At 44.2% G+C, this 23,868-nt stretch overlaps 4 protein-coding genes across 4 annotated transcripts in view; 3 read left to right on the top strand and 1 right to left on the bottom strand.

Moving 5' to 3' along the window:
• Positions 1–13,721, top strand: part of RNF10 (ring finger protein 10) — a 202,056-nt gene extending 188,335 nt beyond the window's left edge. The window contains exon 17 of the mRNA XM_080391838.1: positions 13,687–13,721. Within this exon, the coding sequence (XP_080247964.1) occupies positions 13,687–13,706 (20 nt within the window). The 3' untranslated portion in view covers positions 13,707–13,721. The remainder of the gene's footprint in view (positions 1–13,686) is intronic.
• The window catches only part of LIMK2 (LIM domain kinase 2), an 81,389-nt gene that overhangs the window by 5,948 nt on the left and 51,573 nt on the right, over positions 1–23,868 (top strand). The gene's annotated exons all lie outside the window — the stretch shown is intronic.
• On the top strand, positions 737–19,907 carry HNF1A (HNF1 homeobox A). Its single transcript, XM_080392219.1, has 10 exons — positions 737–2,550; positions 9,516–9,715; positions 10,629–10,815; positions 11,132–11,370; positions 12,164–12,321; positions 14,121–14,322; positions 15,598–15,789; positions 16,063–16,184; positions 16,480–16,621; positions 17,216–19,907. The coding sequence occupies exons 1-10, from the start codon at positions 2,225–2,227 to the stop codon at positions 17,341–17,343; spliced, it is 1,896 nt and encodes a 631-aa protein (XP_080248345.1). The 5' UTR covers positions 737–2,224; the 3' UTR covers positions 17,344–19,907.
• On the bottom strand, positions 20,513–23,860 carry LOC308066067 (protein CUSTOS). The gene is made up of 7 exons (XM_080392924.1): positions 23,598–23,860; positions 23,139–23,184; positions 22,197–22,295; positions 21,469–21,542; positions 21,044–21,134; positions 20,797–20,890; positions 20,513–20,648 (listed from the first exon to the last, which is right to left on the bottom strand). Exons 1-6 carry the CDS (start codon positions 23,797–23,799, stop codon positions 20,806–20,808), a joined length of 597 nt encoding a protein of 198 aa, XP_080249050.1. The 5' UTR covers positions 23,800–23,860; the 3' UTR covers positions 20,513–20,648; positions 20,797–20,805.

The raw sequence follows: 23,868 nt of genomic DNA, 5'->3' as shown, positions 1-23,868 counted from the left end.
CATCTTAGTTTAGGTAAAAGAAATCACCATACCAACGACAGAAATGTAACACAGTATGACAGAATCTCCTCTGTCACATATTGCAGGAGCACCACAATCTGTTGTCTCAGTTTGCAAAGTCCTTGAATTATAAGGACATATCATGCAGAAAGTATATGTCATGGTTGGATACTGTAATTACAGTTGAAAATTAGTGTTACCAGCCACTAATGTTGGCATGTCTACTGGGGAAGGGGGGCAGGGGGAATGAGGAAAACTGTAATAAAAAAATAAAATGCATGGAAATTGTATCAAAACTTTGATAGGATAATGCCAAAAAAGTTCACCAGTCTTTAAATACTTTATTATTACGAGTATAACAAAAGAAAAAATATCTTTACAAGCTAAAGATGTCTTTTTACATTAATTTTTCACAGGGCAATTTCTTACCTTATATGTTTTAAATGGATTCTAAATCGTTACTTCTTTAGCCACACAAAGAAAGTCTTCTGTATCCATCTGAGCTTTTTTAAGGCAAGGAGGGGACCTAGTACTCTGGGTGCAGACACCATCTGAAATAAAAGGTAAAAGTTAACAACAGTCCTGCTTGAAAGGGTCAGCCCAGCAGCCCGACCACAGCTTGCAGTGTCTGGAGAGAGGAGGGGGTCCAATCTGCAAAGAAGCTCTGTCCTTCAGCTGCTGACTTAGCATGTTGTCGCAGGAGGCTGGAGAGCATGGCTAATGGTGCCCACAAAGGAGAAACAGGGGCCAAGGTGACTCTGCATCATTGCCTTGGGACATTACCCAGTTTGGGGTCAGTCCTTCTAGGCTTCTCTCAGCTCAGGCTTGATGGGAGCGTATAGAGACAGGTAGCTGCCCCTAGGAAACCTCCATTGAGACAACAGCTTTAAATCCTTCTCCTGTTGATCACACAAGGCATCATGTGCATGAGATGCTCATGCATCAAGTCCACATGTGCACATCAAGATATTCTATAATTTAGCCACTCAAAGCAGATAGATTCATTCATATATTTTCAGACCAGAACAGACAATTCAGTCGTAAGGACTCCCTGAGAGCTGCACTAAGTGACCTAGCAAGCATGTTGTAGGAAGTCACTCAATGGGTGGGAGCAGAACGAGTATCAAGAAGGGATGGAGGTAGATGATAAATAGGAACCACAAGCCGGCCCAGAGCACTCCTCAGAAGCAGCAGAGCAACTGATGACAGGGCCGGGACTTTCAGCATGAACCAACACCCAGGGCTATTCCTTATCAGATGCCTGAATCACAAGCTCAGTGGGACAAGCCCTGTAATCCCCAAATTATGCGGGTACACTTCTCCTGCTCATCAATTAAGCAATAAACATAGCAAGTTATAATGGTGGTACTAGTATTTGCATATCAAGATACCCAGCAAGCCAAAGCCAGAAGTGGAAAAGTCATTTAACACTTGATGCTCTGCCACAGAAGTCAGCTGGAGCTCCAGAACATTCCGTAAGTATCTGGAATATTCATATAAACCCAGTGGTCAACACTTCTCTGCTGGGGGGTTGCACAAAGGCTAGTGAAGCTGCCAGAGCGGCTTTCTCTCAGCTCAAAGCTTTTGGCAGGGGCTGAGGCTGGCTGAACCTCCCTGCTGCCAGAGCTCCAAGCGGGCTCTGCGATCTTCCAATGGCAGCACCTTCTCCTGAACCACTCGCAGCCAAATGCACTTCTTCCTTCAGGTACTCCACGTCCTTCCTTCTCTAAAACTAATGGGGCCAGAAATAAGTCACACTTCTCCATCCTCATTTTCCTGGTTTTCTTTCTGTAGTTTACTTTTCCATACTGCAGACCTTCTGTCCCTTCATTTTACCCCCTCCTTCCCTCTTCTGCTGCCCTCCCTTTCCCCCTCCCCCTGCTTTCTCTCCCTCTGCACTTTGTGAACCGCTGCTGCAGTGCTGAAGTCCAAAGTTCAGTAACTTGCTAAGCACACAGATAAATATGAACCTTGGAGAATTTACATTGCTCCAATGTAAACAGATAGCCAAGGGTCCCTTTATCAGCACTGGCTCAGGACAGTCGTGGGGGGTCTGAAGTGGCTCAATTTTGTATTTTGTTTTTTTTGGGGGGGCGTAAAGGCGGGAGGCTGTGCTGTGCCCACTCTCCTGACAGTCGGGCGTGTTACCTCAGGAACATGGTGTAGGGAAGCTGGAAGCAGGATAACCTGAAATTCAAATCCAGGAGACACCAGCCTGAAGACCATGGTCTCGAAGCTGAGTCATCTTCAAGTGGAGCTGCTGGGAGCGCTGCTGGAGTCAGGGCTAACCAAGGAGACCCTGATCAAGGCGCTGAGCGAAGTGGAACCCTACGTGCTCCAGAGTGAAAGTCAGCGCGCTATCAATGCCCTCCAGACAGAGAAAGGGGAACCCTGTCCCGACATCCCCAACGGAATGGGGGAGTCCAGGTTATCAGAAGATGAAACCTCTGATGACGGGGAGGAATTTACCCCTCCAATAATGAAGGAGCTGGAAAACTTGAGCCCTGAGGAGGCTGCTCACCAGAAGGCTGTGGTGGAAAGACTATTACAGTAAGCACAGATTTGCTGCTCCTCTTTGATGCTTTCTTGCCCTCTCCCTCTAAATTTCTTTCTTTCCCTTTCTGCTCAATGCCCCCTTTTTGATACAGCTACACAGTCTTCATCCACGCAAGGACTAGCAGCCCCAAAACACCCCCAAATTCTTTATAAATGTGCAGGCTTTCTTTTCATCTCACTTCAAATACATGAAGGGAGCCACAGAGCCTGATAACGTATTTGACATGGTTGTATCATCAGGCTTCAGAATAGTCCAAGGCCTGTATAACTTGCATCTCTCTCACTGAATGTTAAGTTTTAGCATTTAATTTTTTAATAGAATTCACAATTTCAGTCATCAGGAAAAAAAAAAGAAAAAAATCTGGTCACTCTTAACTGGTGCTGTATTTGCCTGAGGATGTATGGTACAGTGAAGTTGCAATGTCTCCCTGCTCTATTTAAGGAGGTTAATACCATTAATGTCAGTGTTTTTTGCTATAGATTATTGGCCAAAGACAAACCAAGAGAACGTGTTCTTGTCATTCATGTGAGTGCAAAGTTCTCCTGACTTCACTGGGGCTTTTTCTCATAGAAAAAGCACACACCAAATACATGCATAGAGGTTAAAACCTGGGTAGAACATTCTATTCTTACCATCCACTGCCTGTCACAACTGCAAAGTACACCTGCAGCAACAACTACAGGTTTTACTGCCACACAAATTAGTTTGCATAGAAGCATTTTTGAGATCAAAAGAAGTTCCCTGAACCAATACGCCTCACGATAGACTCAGAAACATTCATCAGAATTCGCATTTTGGACTCTTGCTGACATACAATTCCCACGGGTGACCTAAGAGGTTTGTCCAAGCAAGGATCGGGACCATTCAACCTATCTATCACAACAGAAACAGATTCTTGCCTGTCTGTTTTGGGGGTATTTTGAAACGACAAGCTGATAGAAGACAAAAAGATGCAGCAACAACCTGCACTTAAAATCTTCACTAAAACTAAAATCAATCCGGAGAATTTCTCAGGCTTTCTGATCACTCCCTTTCATGTCCAAAGGAAATTAACATACCAGAAGCAAACATCAAATCCCACCGCAAAAGGCCAGAGCAAGAAAAAGCAGCATGACAAGCGCTAGCATTCACTGTAAATACTCAGAAGAAAAGTCCCTAGCAGATAGGGAGTTGATGACTCTGCAGTACCAGACACAGGAAAATTCACTGGATCAGGTCTTACCTGGGTGGGGAAAGCATTCCCAATAATTCAATCTTCTTTCTGGCCCAGTACATCTCACATCTCTCATCTCTTCCCCACTTCCAGCTCTGTCACATCTTTTAGTCTCCTCTGTACCTTTACCTTTCCCCCATTCTTTTTACCTATTTTCCTTCTCTCCTCACTTCTGTCTCTGCTGCTATTCCTCCCATTTTGTTGTCATCTGGGCTAATTCTCTCTCTCCCTTCCACTCTTTTTCTTCCCCTCATGCCTGTCTCCTTCTCATCTTCCTGAGTCTGCGTACAGGTCTTGGGGTAGTTTGAGCCCAGTGGCACCGGGCGGGCCCTGACTAGTTACTAATTATCCAATGGCTTTATTATTTCTCTTTTGTCTTATAAATTTATAGATGAAAAGACCCTGATAAGCTTTTTGATCATTAACTTCTGATGGTTTATCAGGTATCTCTCAACAAAGGAAGCCATGGAAGTTGAAGAGCAGCACCTGGCTTTGTCCCATTTTCTCTAATGAATGGGTGAAGCAGGACTGGAGTGCCATCCGCTGTGATCTAAGAACAGACACAAGGATGGAGGGAATTCCTTCCTGCCACCCTTACTTCAGCATGAATTCTGGTTTCTGATCCTCCCTACTTTCTAGGAGCTTGCCGCCAGTCTCTCCTGTGCCTACTACCAGCCTCACAACAGTCTTACCTCTCTTGCAAACCTGTGACATTAATGCTTTCCAAGGAACAGTCCCACATCTCTCTCCAGTCAGTCAGCTGAACAGCATTCCCATTTCACAAACAGGAACTGAGGTACAGAGAGATTCTATGATCTACCCAAAACCCTAAGATAGCGCAGAGAAAAGCAAGCAAGAACAAGGATCTCCTAAGCCTCATGCTAAATCTTAATTACAAATTCTGCAATTTCAGAGTTTTCCTTCATCAGTCCCCTGTATCACAGGATAGAACAAGAAGTCAGTTCTGTTGCTGAGGACAGTATGAGGCGACCAGAAGCCTTAGTTTCAGCAAAAAACATGAGTATACTTATGAAGGAATATAATAGATCAAAATTAGTCAAGATCAAATGAAAATAGTAGGGAGTCTGTATTGACGTGTTTCAAATTTCTGGTCAAAGATTAAAAAAAAATAATCAACCGTATGTCTGAGAATCTACTCAAAGCATCTGAACCAGTATCAGGGTTTGATAACACGTAAGCAGTCATTACCTACTAATAGACTTGTTTTCTTTTTAAGAACAAACCTTTCTATTAGTAGATGCCTAAAGGTTATGTCCTTAAAATAGTACTATGAGTATTGAAAGACAAGACAGAACAGTCTGTAATAGAAATTACTCCCAGCAATACATAAAAGGAAGACAGGCACGAATCTCGATGCCCAGGGATTCTCAGTAAAATTTCAATGCTTGCAAAGCTATTTCAGCATCTACACAAGGATTTCAAATCCAGAAACCAGACGGAGGCACTTCTGCCTTTAGGCAGAAGCCTCTTCAGGCATTATTAACAATTCCTGGCCTAATAGCACAGGCCACATTTTAACAGAGCAATTGGCTTGTGGGCAGCTCTTAGTGATAGAAAAAAGTCTTTGTGGTAACTGCAGCTATTGCTTGTAAAGTAGAATCAGGAAAGGGTCCCCTGTTAGGCTTTCCCAGGAGCTAGACAGCAGGGAAAAAAAAAAAAAAGAAAAAAAAAAGACAGCATCAAGAGACCAAGTATGTCTTCATAAGACCACTAAAGTTTAAACCACGGTTTGGAAAGCACTAGTCAAAGCTCAGTAAAACAGGATGTTGAGAAGATACATCCACACAACTAGTTGCATCTGTGGGTATTGATGAGATTTTGTCCCTACAGAAAAAAAATGCTAAAGGAAGTTCAGACAAAGGTTTGTCTAGTGAGGAATTAACATAATTTAATTTTGACCCTTAATCTATCTTACTGATCTTCCATAGATTTACAGTTTGAATAAAAACATTCTTTCCAAATCACTCCACACAGAAAACAAATGCATCTGTGATAAAGAATAAGTAACTCAGTAGGGAGATAGAGCTGTGTGGAGTAATTCCCAGATATTCCCCAGAGTAGAAAGCAAGAGAGGCTACCTTGGGGGAAGGGACAGATCATACTATCACAGGTACAGCAAATGGAGAGAGGTATAGCAACAACTCACCTGTAGGGCAAGGGGTGAAATTCCATTAGGAAAGAGAGAAATTGAGATAAGCAACAGATTTCCCCTGGAGGCAGGGATAAAAGCATGTTTTCCATGAGGAAAAAAAGAAAACAAAGGTATAATGATAAAGGTTCAGTCTTTTCCCCGTGTAAGCAGTGTCTTAGAATGACTCTAGCTGGGGAATCTGGAGATGAAGCTGCCACACCCCTTTCATTTCCACATATAAACCAAGATGAGGCAAACCAGGCCAAGTTCAATAGAAAGGAACCCTGCCGGGATGGTCTTACCTTCCCTGCTCTCTGCCTAGCCCGGCTCCAGGCTGCGCACTGACACCAGTGAGGGCTGTTTAGCAGGCTCCAGAGGAAAGGGCCAGAGGATGGTCCTGAGCACTTCATAGCTCTGAACCTCTGTTTAAACAAGGTCTGGTTCAAAGCAGCAATTCAGAACCCACCTCGGGGAAACGAAGGCTTCTCTTGCTTGAGAACACAAGAACAGGAAAGAAGGAAAGGGAAGACAGAGAGAGCAAAGAAAAGGAGAGGAAGGAAAGGAACAAAGTCAAAAAGAAAGAGAAAAGTCAGGAAGAGCGAAGGAAAGAGAAGGTCCCCTGAATGTTACATCTCCAGCTCTCTGGAAAGAGTTTTCTTTAATGCTAACAACTTGATATTTACTTTCCATTTAAATTTGAGATGTTGCTATAAATTATCAACCAGCCTCTTGTTCCCTTTGAGTTTATAACTAACTACCTGGGTTACTTATTGTTCAGGTAACAAAAGGGAGGTGAAAACGCCCTTAAAAAGTGACCTCAGAACTAAGAAAATGGGAAGCTGGCATGGAGAGAGGACCCAAGCCCCTGTGGTTGAGATGAGCCAGGGAGAGGGGCTATGCTCAGATGGCAATAAGCAACTGACAGCAAGACTTCGGAAGAAGGGAGTAAAAACTGTGTGAGAGGAATTTGGAGACAGAGATCAGACCTTGGAGAACAAGAGAGGAGTGGGGAGACAGCTTGCATCTAGGGAGAAAGGGAAGCTAAACCACAGGAAACAGGCTTGGAGATAGAGAAGGAGAGCTTGAGCAAGGCAGACCCATTTTCCACACTTCTGACTCACGGAAGCAATTGAGATTTTAGTGCAACTACAAACAGAAGAACTAGGTTTAGGGTAAAATCCTACCCTCTGACAGGCAATAGCAGTCTTACCACCAGTGAAAGAGTGAAGGTTTCAATTTGTGATGTCTTAATGCTGAAGGCACTGCAGGTGGAACTATGTATTTGGGCAATGGTTCATGCAATGGTTCAGCTGACCAACTGCCATCACTGTGATATAGCCTTGGGCCCAAAGGAATTGCTGCATTAATATTACAGTCTGTGCTTTGACAATGTAAATAGCATCTACAATTTCATACAACTGTCCTATAAAATCATACTGTACTAAGATTCCCCTGCGCTGTTTTGCCTTACAAAGCTCCCTCCTCTGTCTCAAAAGAAAAAAAAAAAATCACAGAGCTTTAACCACTCAACAGATACTTTCTGCCTTATTCCAGCTGCAAAGAAGTGAGGATCTTGACATGGAAACAAAAGCAACTCGTGATTGGGGTGCAGGAAGGAAATCAACATGTATCAGTGGTAACACAGTCCTTCCTCTTCCCATCTGAGCCTAACTCAAATCTAAAAGACCAGAGGTTCCAGGTTGGAGCCTTTTCTCCTTTGTATAGGGACCTGTAGAACAAATTCAGGGTGCAGGTGTTGGCTAGACTATCATAAACACAAAGGGAGGAGACTGGTCCTTGGTTTGGACAGCAGAAGAAAAAAACCCAACACACTGAGGAAATTTTCTAAGTTCAGCCCAGTTTGAGGCTTCTGAATGACAAAGACTGTTAGGAAACTAGAAAATAGAAGCCTCTATAGCAAGCATCCCCTTGCAAGAAAGAAACAAATGATCCTATTTCAAGAAAGCAGGTTCTTCAGAAACAGTGTCAGTTACAGCTTTCTGTCACACTTTAACTGCAGCAGAGCTCGCTCCTTGGACTATCCAGCCACTGGGAGAGGGGCTGCAGGGGAACAGAGATAAGGGTGTTTGTACTGAGAGAACAGGTGCGGACTTTGTCCTCCTTATCACTTCACAGCCTCTGGTAACCTCCTGAGTCAACAAAGCGATGAACAGTACAGTTGTTGCCTGTTGCTCAGACCTGTGCGCTCTTGTGACAGTTTCTGCACAATGGTAGGCACCTCTTTTCACCACACTGCTCCTTTGATGCCGGTGTTGGACGTGTGTCACCAGTGTATTTCTACAGCACGCAAACTACTTCCACCAGACATTTCACATAGAAAGCACAGAAGGATGCTCTTCGTTAAAAGTGAACCAGAGGCTCTTCTGTAAAGAGGTTCCTGCACTGTTTGGACCCAGACCGCCTGGTTTCACATCTTTATTTTTACTGTGATTTCGCTCTGGTGAAATCAATACACACAATGAAGTCACAGTCACGTTTTTTCTACTTTTGTCAGGAACCTCCATGGATACTCTAATCTGAAATCCTAAAAACCAGAGATTCGCATTCATTATGAAATCCCAAATCAGATTAGCTTCTGAAGTTTTGTGAGCAGGTCCCAAATAGGTCTATTCCCTCAGCTGTTACTCCAAAGGAGGGTGGCAATAGGAGGAACTGGTTATTTGCCCATTGTTCTTTATTGCATTTTGAAGCTTTGAGTGGATCTAGATGTGAATCAGTATTTGAATAACATGTAGCACATGCAAGAACATAATCCTGGATGGCTTGGTGTATACATATGCGTACATGGCTGTTGTGTCACAGTATGACGACAGCCCATTTTTACTTTCTGAATCATTCCAAGGCAACCAAACCTGGACCAGCATCAGGGCACGAGCTAGGTTCAGCCTAATACCACAATGAATCTGTCTTGGAAAACTAGGTACACCTATCCAAAGCAGCCATGCCTTAAAGAAAGGCAAAGTTGTGTGGGGAAGTGAAGAAAGAGGTCAACTCTGAAAAGACAGCTGTAGTAATAAAACATCCAACTGAATACTGAAACGTAACATCACTTCCCTCCTTGTTCCATCTCTCACTAGCAGCAAAAATGCTTTACATTCACATTACTTTCCAGCAGAAGGGTTAATTTCTTGCTCAAGTCATTGGTCAGCACTTTCTACCATTTACAGATGACAACTGCCTAGACAGAACAGCGCAAAGCCTTGTATACAAATGAGCACAAAGAATAAAGCCATGTATTGGGAAATGCCCTTGATAATCAAAGGGTCCCCTCCTAAGGGGAGATCAAGGTGCCTACAGAGAACAAAGGAAGCTAGTGCCACATCTTTTGCACTTCATTTCTAATACCATGCAGTTTTTACCCTGAACACAGAGTCAAAACTGAACAAGGTACCACACTAAGGAGCAGCTTTCCCTTACGCAGTCAGTTAACACTGGCCTTGCCAAACGCTATAGTGATAACGGACATACAGGTGCACGTCAGGGGGTACGAGTACAATTCCTTGGAATCCAGGTTCCACTGAGCACAGGTGTTAGAACTCTCTCTCCTGAGAAGTGTTTTCTACTCCTTCCAGAGAGGACCCCTGGCGAGTAGCAAAGATGGTGAAATCCTACCTCCAGCAGCACAACATCCCTCAGCGTGAAGTGGTAGACACTACTGGTCTGAACCAATCTCACCTCTCACAACACCTCAACAAGGGCACTCCCATGAAGACCCAAAAAAGGGCAGCCCTCTACACCTGGTATGTCCGCAAGCAGCGAGAGGTGGCCCAGCGTAAGTATGGCAACAACTCTTTTCCTGTCTCAATTTCATAAAGGCTTCTGCTCTCCTTTGCTAATCATTACTCCCTATTTTTATCAAGGAGAAATGGAAGCTTAGAAAAGGCTAGGTCAGTATTCAGTGGCGAGGTGAATCAAACAGCACATGGAAAAACCCTCCCTTGTGAAGCAGCTCGCAGTCACTCACCCCATCCTGTGTTTGAATAAAGAGAAGCAAACTAACACTCCCCATTTGTAATTGGAGTTCCACACCCATCCTCACACTAAAGCAGTTGTAGTAGGCAGATGACAGAGACAGGATTTCTGCCTGAAAACTATGCTTTTGCCATTTCAGCCAAAGCAACAGTTCCTCTAGCTGCAAAAAGCACCAGGCTTCTGTATTTACTGAAAAAATGAACTCTGGGCTATCACCTTGTGTGAAAAACCACTGTGGGCTATGACCTCATGCCCTCTGAGGCCCTTTTATTACAGGCACCTACTGGGAACCCATTCCTGCAGCCTGCACTTCTACATTCACAGAACCTGTCTGGAACTTATCTTACTTAATTTTATATTGGTGGGTGGCAAGTAAAATGAGACATCTAGTCTTTGGATAGTTTTGGAAAGCAGGACTCCAGTCATATTTACTCTAAGCTCAGCTGCATTTGCTTTCACTACTCCAAGGTGGGTAGGAGCAGAGATGCAATGCATGCAAGAGAAAGGACAGGTAAATACAGTCCTCCTAGGAACATCTTACTAGTTTCAGCAAGTTATGGAACTTTATTTCCACCCCATTTAGATTCAGCCCTCTGTCTTGTATAAGATATCCTCCAAGGGCAAGCTGCACGGGGCCTGCTAGGTACCCAAATAGATGGAACTATTGGAAATGCTTCCAGAAAACAAACTCCCTTGCCCCTTTGTGTCTGCAGAATTCACACATGCTGGCCAGGGTATCCTGACAGAGGAGCCCATGGGAGATGACCTGCCCACCAAGAAGGGAAGAAGAAACCGCTTTAAGTGGGGTCCTGCCTCACAACAGATCCTGTTCCAAGCCTACGAGAGACAGAAAAACCCCAGTAAAGAAGAGAGAGAGGCACTGGTGGAGGAGTGCAACAGGTAAGGATGGTTGTCTGGCTTTGACAAAGAGGGGCACAGCAGTGCCCCTCCGTGTTCTTGGAGTTTGCTAGTGCCGAGGAGAGGCAGGGTAATGGTCCAGCAGCGGCTGTCACCACTGACACCAGCCACATTTGAATGAAATGCCGCAACTGAGCATTCACTGCTCACAGAGGATAAGTAATGCCTTGTATCTTGATATACCTGGCAGGATCCTTACACACAGTGCGCCAGACCACAGCCGCTTTGGGGCTGTGCACTTACTCTGCCTCTTTGACTAAGCCCAGCTCAGCAAGGCTCTTGTGCTTTCCCCTTACAGAGCAGAGTGTATTCAGAGAGGTGTTTCCCCATCTCAGGCCCAGGGACTGGGCTCAAACCTGGTGACGGAGGTCAGAGTTTACAACTGGTTTGCCAATCGCAGGAAGGAGGAGGCTTTCCGGCACAAGCTGGCCATGGACACCTTCAGCGGACCACAGCCCACCTCTGCTCCCCCTTTAACTCCTCACAATTCTTCCTCTCTCCAGCCACCATCTGCTCTTTCACCCAGCAAAGTTCACGGTAAGAAAAAAAACATGAAAGGGGCATGGGTTAACCTACCCAAACTCAGTCACCAAAACTATCTCCCAAGTCCACCCCTTTAGAATGTGAAGCTACAGACAGGGAGAGGAGACTTGCTACAAGGGTAGAGCACCAGTGACAAAGACCACGTCTCTGAGTGAGGGGAGTGGCTAAAACAGCAAGAGTAACAAAGTTCAGTAACAAAACTTTCAGCCAAATCTCCTGGCTTATTCTTTGTCATCCTGCACTCCCTCACGGCTGGCAGGCAGTAATCCTCTTTCAAGGAGTCATCCACTGGCTGCTACCACAAGTCAGGTCTGTATCCTTCCACTCGTGTGTGCCTCCAGCTCTTTCCAATACGTACCAGCAGCATGAGACACTGTGACAGAGTTTTCAGGCATCAGGAAAGGTCATTCTCCACCTAGAATGGCAGAGCTTTTCCATAGGTCCGATGTGGTAATTGCTCTCACTCTAGGAAGAGACGATCTGGCTGAAACTCTCTCCTCTCCACACCCACATCCAGAAGGGTGGTATCTAGTGAACCCTGCTTGCTCCCCGCAGCACACACAGCCATACTGTAAAGTCAGTATTTGAGGAAGCGGTTGCACCATGTTACAGAGAAAAACCAGCGCAGGGTGGTGAGAATGTCTGTTCTCCTGGTTCCCCTACTAGCCTCCTTGTCTCTGCCTCAAACATCTAAAGGCAAGCACCTGCAAAGGAAGCTGAATGGAGCATTTGCCAGAGTTTCTCAGTTTCTCATCTTTGACAACCAGTTTCCCTCCTTGTGATGCAGGAGTGAGGTACAACCAGCAGCCAGCCAGCGAGCCAGAGTCCTCCAGCAGCAACCACCATGGGAACAGTTCAATGGTGACCACCCAAACCATCCTGCATCAGGTTTCTCCCCCTGGACTGGAGCCCAGTCAGAACCTACTGAGCACAGACACTAAGCTGGTAAGTGATGTATACTTAAGTTCTGGCAACTGAAGAATATCAGATGCTCTGCCCACGGTCACAATATGGACTATTCCGAAGTAGTTTTTCCTAGAATACTCTTAAAACCACCTTCTTCTAGAGATATTACACAGCTGCTTTGCACTTACTATGCAACATAAGCAGTCCTGAGATACATGTACCCTCTAGACCGCTGGTGAGAGCAGGTATTACAGCACAAAAGCAAGAAGTATAGCCATTTCCTTACAATCAATCAAAACAGCCTCTTCTGAAAAAAGCAGGGCTCAGGGTATAACAGGATTTCTTTCCTCCCAGGAAACCCTGTTCTCTCCTCCCTTTCCCAGTGAGATTCTCTTCTCCTACTCTCATTTGAGCTCTACACATCTCAAGATAGTTGATCAGACACCAATGGAATTAACAGAACACAGACCCATACTTACATCTATCTGTCTTACCCATAAAAATTAAGGCAAACAGTCTGTACGCAGTATCTACCATCAAGACACGGACTGGATACGTAGACTATAAAAATCTGCCTTCTCAAAGCAAATTTCCTTTTCAGAGTTGAATACACCTTTTTCCACATAATTAGTAATGAAGCACTAGAACTACATGACTGACCATTTCCAGTTTGCACATGTTCCCTTGCTTACAGGGAACCAGCTGGCAGAAGTTTGCATTAGTGCATACTGGCCTGAGGCTGCGTGAAGTTCACTATAAATGAGTATGACTTGAATCTTGTCAGTCACTCACTTTGCTGACTTTTCTGGTCTCTTCCTGAAGAAAAAGTCTTTCATGAGATGCTGAAAGTCTTCTACAGCTGTCTTTTAAAACTGGTATCAAGGTGACCTGCTCCACTGTTTAACCTGTTGGTTACTCTTACTAAAGATCCGTTACAGCTTTCTGTCTGAAGGGAGAAGAAAAAAAAAAAAAAAAAGTAGAATGTAAAGCACTGAGGTTTCTCTACCAGCTAAATTATTGGAATGCTTTTTTGCTGTTTCACAGTACTTCAACTACAGGTCGCTAAAAGGCCTTGCAAACACAAAACCGCATTAGAGCACTCACACAGGTTACACGGTTCATTTTAGAGGCTGAGAAAACAGTCCAGTTATTAAATTTCTAAATGACTCAAGGATAGAGTGAATCAGCAAGACACAAACATGGAACAGTCCTGTTTTATCTAACAGGCACTTTTCCTCTCTAACAGCAGGGAACTGCCAGGTAATGCAGCCTGAAGAACATACCGTATGAGAAAAAAAAGGCTAAAGAAACTTTTCAGAAACTTCTTAAAAATCTCAATCTGAAAACTCAATGGCCACTAAAATACACTTGCTGGGAGAAAGGGAAGTTACAGGCATTTATCAGAGGAAAAGGTGAACAAGTAAAGAGGAACTCCTGGATTCTGTGCTGAACTCTGCAGCTGAAATTACTACGTAAAATTACCTGATCCTCTTAATTTCTCTGAGCATCATCTTCTACGCTCAGTTGTAAAACAGAAGATAAACTTTCCCTGTAGAGAATGCAGTGGGACTAATCTCATTCTTGTTTGTAAAACCCTATGATTTCTTAAACTTGAAAGAACTAAACCAGCAAGAATTTACTCTTAGTATTTCGACAGCTGACCTTTGCTAGTTAATTGATGAGCACAGGGAAACTGCAAATAAGCAGTTGTGAAGTCTTTCTAGTTAAGAAGGGATCAGAGCAGGCAGGAAGAGGGAGAAGGACATTTATTGCAGCTTCGGGACTCATCAAACTCAACCTGCTGCAGATGGCATTTTCACAGTCCTCCTTTCACACAGGTCTCAGCTCCGGGAGGAACTCTCCCTCCTGTCAGCACCCTGACTGCCTTGCACAGCCTAGAGCAAAATCCACATGCGCTGAGCCAGCAAACTCAGAACCTTATCATGGCATCACTGCCAGGTGTTATGGCAATTGGAGCTGGCGAGACCTCATCCCTAGCACCAGCATTCACCAACACAGGTGCCTCCACCCTGGTGATAGGTGAGTAGTATTCTGTAATGACTCTGCTTATCAGGATTCAGATTAAGAGCTACCTCTAATTGTTAGAATTACCTGCCTCATTTTCAGAAAAAAAAGCACTAAGTTGGCAGTGATATGCACCTGGGGAAATTGTCACAAACACTAAGGCTCTTCAGCAGCACTACTTGCAAGTACCAATGGACTTAAGGGACAGACGTTCCTTATTCAACTTAGAATTAAGCTACACACAAAACCATGTCTTAAGAGCAAGGGAATTTTACAAACTATTCCTGTGTCAGTGGTTTGTTTTGCTGCTCTGCATCTTCCCAAATATCAATGAAATACTTCCTTAAAGCTATGAAAATTGAAACAAGTTAATTATGCTTGAAAGACAAAACATCCTGTTCTACTTCCTGCAAAGAGCAGCATATGCCTTTGGAATCCAAGAATTACTTTTTGTATATATATATTTTTCACTTTGACAGCTTTTCTGCACTTATAGGAGATTTCTTTTCATTCCAAGACTATTCTACTGCCAAAGTGTATCTCATTAGATAAAGGAAAATATAACATATACTCTCCTCTTATACTTTCTTCCCAGGAGAAAAGAGTCCTTATTTTGGTCCATGGTGACAGCTGTGAACTGATTTCCATTTACTCATTTATAACCAAGATTATGATACGGATTCTAATTCTGTACAAACAACAACAACAAACTTGCTAATTTATAGGAACAGGGTTTGGACAGTTGTGGGAAACAGGTAGTAACGCATAAAACATTCTACCTCTTTCTCACTGCTCCAAATTCCATAATTTGGAAGCCCAAGCAAAATGAGCATGAACTCTGCTCCACATGGCTGGACAGCTAACAGCACAGTTCTCTCTGTTGCCAACAGCTTCATAAAAACAAATAAAATGAACTGGACACTGGGATGATGCTCTGAGTTTACTTCTCAGCAAGGCCTCCCCAGTGGAACTCTGTATCAGACTATCACTAAACCAGAAAGTGATCTATGCTGGTACACAAGGACATACACAGGAACAAACACTGGAAATCAGAGGTGGTTTTACAGTGTCTGCCTGCATTGTACATTTTGTGCACTCCCACTTTGTCATCACAGGCACGAAATCTATTCTTAATCACAGATAACAAACGGAACACCTGAAGAGCCAGATCCAAAAGTCACCCTGCGATGACAGGCCTGCCACAATGACTATTTCAGATGCCCCTATTGCAGAGCAGCCACACTCCTCCCATAACGTGTGACACTACTGTCATCAGTCCTTGTTTTTCAGGCCTGGCCTCAACCCAGCCCCAAAGCGTACCTGTAATAAACAGCATGGGGAGCAGCCTCACTACCCTGCAGCCTGTCCAGTTCTCCCAGCAACTGCACCCATCCTACCAGCAGCCCCTCATGCAGCAAGTCCAGAGCCATATCAACCAGAGTCCCTTCATGGCTACCATGGCCCAGATACAGAACCCTCACGGTAAGCATGTGAACTCATCTGCTCAAGCAAACAAACAAAAGACTCTGTTCTGGAACATTTGTGGGTCCTTGGACTTGCAGCACTATTTTCCTCTTCTATTATTGTTGCTCTAATGATGAAATTATTTTTCTATTGCATTCATCTCTCTGTCCCTCCACACCCACTGTTTCAAAGACAGACAACAGGTCCACGTGCATGAGGAGAACAATTCAACCGAACTAGTCTCATGCAAAGCTCCAGCATCCACATGATCTTGTTTTCTTTCATGCACAGCTCTCTACGGCCCCAAGTCTGAAGTGGCCCAATACACACATACAGGCCTATTACCACAAACCATGGTGATAACAGATACAGCCAATCTCAGCGCCCTGACTAACCTGACACCAACTAAACAGGTAACAGCCTTTAGCACATGCCTTTGTTCCCCCACCTTAGAACTGCACCAGTCTGCAGGTAGCTTCTTGCTTGTCAAAATTTTTGGGTGTGTGGTCTATGCCATCCCAGCAGGATGATCTTTCATATCTCCTCGCATTGCTGGTACCAGCTGCAATACTGGAGGCATTAGAGCAAGCTCTTCACTGCATCATCAAGGAGAATTTAATCTCCTTGGAAACAGCACCTGCTGACTCTTCTCTCAGGCCTGTTAAAAGGGATGTAGAAAACAAGCACTGTTAGCTTTCTTTTCTCTAGGCATTCACATCTGACTCGGAGACTCACACAGAGTCTGGGATGCATACGCCAGTGTCACAGGCACCAACAATACATTTACAGAACCAAGACACAACCATCCAGCACCTTCAGCCAGGCCCTCGCCTCACCTCAAGCCCTGCCGGTAAGAGCTGCGCCCACTATAATAAAAAGCCATGTATTGCCTAGCTTCTCTTGCCAACACTGTAAAATCCAGTTAGGAAATGGAAACTGGGGCTCATGATTCTTTAAGGGGGCTCTACTAGTGTCTGGGGGAGGTTGAAAAGCTAGTACAAGCAAAAGATTTGGAGCACAGTCTGTATAAGGCCAGACTGTGGAAACAGAAACCTTCTTCAGAATCTAGAGAGGAAAATAGCCTTTAAAATATTGACAAAATCAGTGTCCATGAATATCCAGCCCTATGGGCAGCTTTCAGGGCTGAAAAACACAAGACACTCTCATGAAGAGACTCCAGCTGGATCTTCCCAGTTCTAAGAGAAGAACTGGGACATAACAATCAACTAGAATTCTCAAAACTTAACTCTCTGAAGGTGGTTTCCTTCAATGTTTTCAGGCTAGCTGTGGACTTATGCTAGGTGTCTGATGGAACACAAAATAAAAAAAAAGGAATTACACCGCTATGCCAGGGGAGTTCAGTCATACTGGAAGCATGTGTGCATACATGATAAGGGGACTGCAGTGAGAATTTGTGCTTAACTTCCACCTGTGCCTTTGACAGTGTCCTCCAGTAGCCTGGTGCTGTACCAAAGCTCTGACTCTGCCAACAGCCACAGCCAGCTGCTGCCATCCACTCACAACGTCATCGAGACCTTCATCTCCACACAGATGGCATCCTCCACTCAGTAATCAAGACAACTAGCTCACAGGTGACTGCCACAACCAAGCTGTCAGGTGCAACTCCAGCTGTGTTTGCCATAACTGTCACCACTGCCTTCCATGGGAAGAAAAGGCTGCTGCGCTCAGCTGACCTCCAGCCCCTACTGCCTCACACAAATCCCTTCACTGCCTCCATGAGAGACTTATCAGGCTCAAGACAGAAGTCACAGAAAGATGATGCTGGTACTGCTAAAATCCACTGCCTGCCCCTCAAAAACCAATCAAACCCAAACCTCATGAGCCAGCTTAGAATGGCCAGATGTCCTTTTGTGGCTGCCCAAGAAGGGATCTCATCAAGACAAGGGATCCAAATGCAATACAGCAAAAATGCCAGGCTGTGGATGGGACTTTCATGCTGCTCAGCCTTCATCAAGCTGGGCCTGTAAAAACCTTACAGCACCAGACTAAGCCACGCAGGAATGAGCAAAGCTGAGATGCCAAAGAAGGGACACCATCCTCAAAATGCTCACTTCCTTTGCTGTAAGGAAATGCCAGTCAAAACTACAAGAAATAATAGTATCTTGGAGGCAAGAGTGAGAAAACCTAGTTCCTGACTTTACAATGATCATCACCAAGAAACAGATTCAGGAATGGCTTGGCACAAACCTGTCCGTATGGGATCACTAACTACAAGCTACAAATCCTTTAATTAACTACAAAAATACCAAACATTCCCAGTTTAAAATGACATGGTCTAAAAATCATGCTCTCCTTGTGGAAATGGCTTGGTTATTTTTGATATAGCTCTGCTTTGTTTTAAATGCAGAAATTAAAACTTTAACAGCAGCAACGAGATTCCAGTTCTCTGCATTAACCATGTGGATTCTCATCTTGTGCACCTTGCCAAATGAGCTGGGGGATGGCATTTTCCACCAGTCCCTAACAATGCACAACACCTGGGAGGTTCCATGCTCCACAGAGAGCAGCAGTTCCTTCAGTTGTTCTCTATAAAAATGTCAGCTTGGGTTCATTTTACAGAACATGGTTCATTCTTAGCTTCCCTGTAGGCTAGATTCTGTCTCGATATGCAAATCATTACCCTGGGGTCTAAGAATCTTACTTGCACTAAGTGAAGGTTTTTAGCCCTAAGGATCTACTTACATAATTCCTCTTACTTATTCCTCTCTTCTCTATTTACTCTCAACATCCACATCACAGATATGTCACTAGCCAGACATGAAAAATGCCCTGATTAACATGCTTATGTATTTGTGACTAGAACAACTATTCTTTCAGCTGTGAAATGGATGAAAATTCCTGAGACTAGAACGTGCTCAAAACTCTTAAAAGGTTAAGATACAAGGGAGAATTCAAAAAGAAAAAGCCCAACAGCGAACTCTTCAGTTATCGCATCTGCAAATTTCAGAATTGCAATTGTCCATTACAGATTTTACAGATGAGAGATTCCTCTATATACCCTCAACCATCAGAAACTAATTTCAGTAACTAGATTCTCTGATTAATTCTATCCTAGAATTGTTTCCTGACCTCCCATGTGCATGAGTTGCAAATACATATAGCTTCCAATTAGCATAAAAATAATCACACCATATAACAAGTCAAAAGGTTACATTCAGACCACTATGCATTTGAAACCCCAGGTGCCAGCTTCAGTATACTGAAGTTTTAACTGCCCATAAGACAAGTAACTTCTGCTGGCACATTCAGTTACATTACAAGTCAGTTTTGCACTTAGCTGGATGCCAGCTGTGTTTTCTTGACTAAAAAACAGCTAGGATCTTAACAGTAGGAAAGAAAACATACTATGTTTTCCCATGCTCAAAAGAGCAACGGTTTGCTATTTCAGTTTCTCTAATCTGGCTTTCTGGTCTCCTGAATACGGACAATAAGTTAGAGCTACTGAAACCCAACAATATTAAAAACAAAAGAAGAGTATTTATCCTCTAACAAGTAATTTCCTGAAATACTGGAACTGAAGTTTAAATGGACTAAGAACATTACTGAAAACTACCAAAACCCACTGTATTTCAGAGACAAAATTCATAATCAACCAAAATAAGGACTGAAACACTGTGCCTTTATATTAGGCTTAAGTTCTTCCTGTAGCAATTTCCTAGCATTGATTATCAAGCAACCAAAGAGCCACCTTCAGACATCTTTACCTCTGTTGGGGCAGCCATCTGAATAGAGCAAGAAAACCACTGTTGTACAAAACCTGTTAAATTAATAATAGTGTAGTAGAATTTAATAACAATGAATGCCATGAAAAAAACTACCCATTAAAAAAGTTTCAATGGTCACAACTTGAAGGGAACTGCTTATAATAGCCCTGAAATAAGCTCACTGCACACTCTGTTCATATGCAGGGGCCCTGGAGAAGTGCAGGTTACAGAGGGATTAGTAACAGGGCAGGTTTCAACAACAGATTGTTACGATGATTGGGCTGGGGGTGGGGGGAATAAGGGGGCCCTGATATCTGACGGGATGCTTTTGATAAATGAGTCTCCCACAGGCTGGAGTTATTCTTAGTAGGCATCTAGGAGGAGGCAAAGAGAAAAAGGAGTTGATCACCTGTTACCATGTAAACCAAATTCAATTCATCATATATTTTCTCCAGGAGACAAAATTTGGTTTCATGATGTGAAGGAACAGACCAGAAGAAATGCAGCTACAATTATATTCCTCTGTCATGCAAGTCTGCGCACAGGATTTAATACTTTTATGCTAGGTCTGCATAAGCAGCAGCACAGATAACTGCTGTGCTAGGAGAAAATGTTCCCTTCCCCATAGGACAACAACAACATCAGAAGTCACTTAATTAGACTCTCAGGCCACTGAGCTTTTGGAACAGAAGCTCTGCCAATTAATCTTCCCTCATCTGCAGCAGCTCTTGTTCGGTTGGTTTTGGGTTTTTTTCAGTATCCTCGGTCCATCATAATCACCTGCTGTTTGCAGAGCAAAATCTTCATTCTCTTTTTATCTTCTTCTTTTTCTTCTTCACAACTCCTAGCAGCACTGAGTTCTCTGTATAATTGCTGTCCTGTCTCTCATGCTGTCCATTTGCAGGCACTAACCGTGGCAAGTCTTTGCAGATCTGTTCACACTCTGCTGGGTCTATTATTTTCTCTTGAATATTGTTCTCTCCCCCAATTTTCTTTTTCTTCTTTTTTTTCTGGCTGTGCTCTACACAGCCCTGACACTGATCCTGGCTGGAATCCTGGGACAGTGCAGGAAAAGCACTTTGCTTCAGAATGTCTGCAGCTGACACAGCAGCCTCCTGGTACCTTTGCCACTCTTGGTCACTGTCCATGTCACTAGAAAGTTAACAAAAGGAAAAGAAGTTATGTAACACTTCTGACTTGAATTCACCCAAAGCACAGACAGCAGAGTAATCCAAGATGAGAACACCTGATAAACACCAAGTGGTTTTAGCAACACGTGCTCTGGGATTCCAATACCTACAGTTAGCATTTAACCAGTTTGAAGGCTGCTGTGTTCTTTACGCATAGTAGGAGGGGAAAAGGCATCTACCACAAACATTTCTAGTGCCCCAGCACTAAAAAAAGAAACAAAAGTCGGCTCTAGTCAAATATAGAGTCATAAATACACACTTCTTAAGCTTTTCAGCTTCCTATTCCCTTGTGAGAAACCCAGCTACCTCCAAAATGTGGGATGTACCTCAGGAGCAGAACAGCTGACAACACCTCACCTGGAGCTAGATGGCTGTCTCCTCCTTGCTGCAGCACAAGGCTCTGATTTCCCAGTGTCTCCTGGGACAGAGGAAGAGAAGAGGCGAAAACCTAAAATATGTAAAGAGGAATTTTAGCCACAATATAAAACAGTGGTGAAAGCAATCAACAGCATTCTCACTGGGAAGCCTCACTGCTGTTATTGTATTGCTATCGTTATTGTATTGCTTGACAGCCATTACTTGAGACTATCTGGCAGAACTCAGGGCATGGAGATCACAGTTTTAAAGTAGTAGCCTTCACAGATAGCAGCAGAAATTCTTCTATTGCAAATGCTTATTAGTCAGTTGAGCATACAACTGGCAATGGACAGGATCCATCCCACTCCTCATCATTCAACTAACAATGTCACAAAACAGACACAATGACTGTGACTAGAACTCACCATCATCTGCAGAGTCAGACTGTTCCACAGAAGCTTGTGAAGGTTCTGATGAGCCCTTGGAGACAGTGATGAAACTAAAAGGAAACCACCAGTCAGATCTTAAACTGAACTAAAGTTGAGTATTTCTAGGAAACAAGACTATAGGGAGATGTTACATAGCTTCTTTCTTACTTTTTCTTAGTGAAGCTGTCTCACCTCCCCGCTTTCAGAGCAGACCATGCCTTCTCTCCTCAGCAATGCATACCACAAGAATGACTTAAAACAAGCATTTCTAAAGCCATTGCTAAACTCTTATTCTCCAAGGCCATAGTTACATAGTAAATAAGTCAGCGGCAGCCCAGTTAGAGGCACGCTGCCAGCACAATCCTGAATTAGGTACTGGTTTAGGTTGCAAGAATAAATGAAAGATTCTCATGCCAGTCTTTAAATTATTAGAGTACTAAGGCACCCAAATTGTACTTTTTCCTCCTCACAACATATTCACCACAGAGGCAAATGGACACAGGCAGTGCTGCACAGGGAGCCTTTACCATAGAGGCACAACACATGGGCCAGGCTAGTTTACAGAATACTGGAAGTCTACAACAAATACAGGAATGAAGGAGACAAGAAGAGAAACAACTTCTCCCTACCGAGGTTGCACTCAGATCTTGAATTTCCTGGTTTTAGCACACAAAAGCATCGGTGTAGCTGACCCACAGAACTCCTTCAGTACTGCATGCCAATACCTGTCTAGCATTGCTCCCAGTTTCTTCGCAACATGTGCTCTGAACTCTGGTGTCGTCTGTAGCTCATTTCCGTCCTCATCATGACCATTCACCTCACGTCTGTATAATTAAAAATAATTATTCTCTCATTCAAGGCCAGTAACATTTGGTGCTCTCCTAAAGAGGAGATAAGGGACTGCAAAATCTCTGACCCTCTAGTAATCAATAAATACTTGAAAGGGAAGACTGCTAAGAAAGATGGAAAAATAGCTCAGTAGTAACAGTTCCATTCCCAGGAGGGAGCTAAACATTAGTCATCTCCATCATAGTTAGTAACTGGATGATTTTTCTCATTGAAATAGCCTACAAAAGCAAATAAGTGTTATCAGGACATCCCTTCTCTTGCATGTAGTTCCTGTGTATGTTGCCACAATTCATGTAAAACCTACCCCAGGAGAAAGGGTTTTATGAAGTTGCTTGACTGACAGCCTTCGAAACTGAGCCTACAGAAACGCTGCAAATTTAGGTGGGACAATATCACCTCCATTGCAAGGCTCCTAATTAAGCTGTTGCTTTCCAGCTGATGACTGCTTTCCTTTACAATTGCAACAGGGTTTTTTTGAAGAAAAATATATTTTTTTAAATTATATGTAATTGTACTAATTCCTTCATAGGATATTTGCAGAGTTGGGAGATTTCTAACAGTTGAAACTAATGCTGTAACTTTGCACAGCAGGAAGTTTTCAACTTCTGTATTCCCCTACTGCTAGGGGGATGAGAAATGTATTTTTAAAACCTATTAGCTTTTTCAGATTTAAGCATTATTTCGATTATGATTGGACTAATTTCCAAACCAGAATCGGCTCTTCTAGTAGGAAGTGTTGCAAGGCGTTAAGTAGCACAAATACAATACACTAATTTTTTCAGTCAGTGAGACAAGTCTGAAACCAAAAGCAAAAATACCTTAGGCTAGGCTGTGCTGGCTGCAACCGATCCTTTTTAAAGCCACCTGACAGAGAAAGAAGCAAAGGCAAGTTTAAAAGACCTGTGACCAGAACCCCTTTAAGCTCCCTTCTGGCACATGTGACTTTATAGGATAAAGAGTCATGCCTGGAAGGCAAACCATGCCCATTCACTGGGGAAAGCAGCTGTGGACGGGAAGGTAAACCTTCCCCCGGCCATGCTGTAGCAGCGACCTGCCCGGGAAGAAGCTCGGGCCCAGCAGGAGGCTGCGTATCGCCGACAGGGCCGTGCCGTGCCGAGCCCCCTCCCAGAAACCCGCCACCGGTTCCCTGGGCGCCGGCGGCTCCGGCACCGCGACAGAACAGTGCCCCCGCCTGCCCACCGCTCCCCCAGGGCAGGAGAAGCTGCGGAGGTGCCCGGCCCAGACAGGCGGGAGAGCAGAGCCTAGCTGGCCGCCACCCCTCACCGCCGCGCGGCTCCGCCCGCACCACCGCCGCCTGCGCAACGCAGTCCCAGGCGGCCTCCCGGAACCGCGCTGCCGCCTCGCCGCTATTGTCCGAGTCCGAGTCCGTGTCCAGGCCCGAGCCACCCCTGGGCGCCGCCATGTTAAGGCGCGACAGCCGCGGTGCACGCTGGGCGCTGTAGTCCGGGCGCGGAGCATGCCGGGGCGGTGGGCAGCCGCCCACAAAATGACCGCGGCGGGGCTGCCCCTGGGTGAGTGCTGCGTTAC

The sequence above is a fragment of the Falco punctatus genome, assembly GCF_963210335.1.
Source record: "Falco punctatus genome assembly, chromosome: 1".
Lineage (NCBI taxonomy): Eukaryota > Metazoa > Chordata > Aves > Falconiformes > Falconidae > Falco > Falco punctatus.
The sequence above is the reverse complement of the archived record's forward strand: the minus strand, read 5'-3'. Positions and strand labels throughout refer to the sequence as shown.

Excerpts from the sequence above, each read along its gene's own strand:
- HNF1A (XM_080392219.1), top strand. The coding sequence starts at position 2,225 with ATGGTCTCGAAGCTGAGTCATCTTCAAGTGGAGCTGCTGGGAGCGCTG. Across the intron at positions 10,816-11,131 it reads CTGGTGGAGGAGTGCAACAG|AGCAGAGTGTATTCAGAGAG; the intron begins GTAAGGATGGTT and ends TTCCCCTTACAG. Across the intron at positions 11,371-12,163 it reads TTCACCCAGCAAAGTTCACG|GAGTGAGGTACAACCAGCAG; the intron begins GTAAGAAAAAAA and ends CTTGTGATGCAG.
- LOC308066067 (XM_080392924.1), bottom strand. The coding sequence starts at position 23,799 with ATGCTCCGCGCCCGGACTACAGCGCCCAGCGTGCACCGCGGCTGTCGC. Across the intron at positions 23,185-23,597 it reads GAGCCGCGCGGCGGTGAGGG|GTGGCTTTAAAAAGGATCGG; the intron begins GTGGCGGCCAGC and ends TTTCTCTGTCAG. Across the intron at positions 21,135-21,468 it reads GTCTGACTCTGCAGATGATG|GTTTTCGCCTCTTCTCTTCC; the intron begins GTGAGTTCTAGT and ends TACATATTTTAG.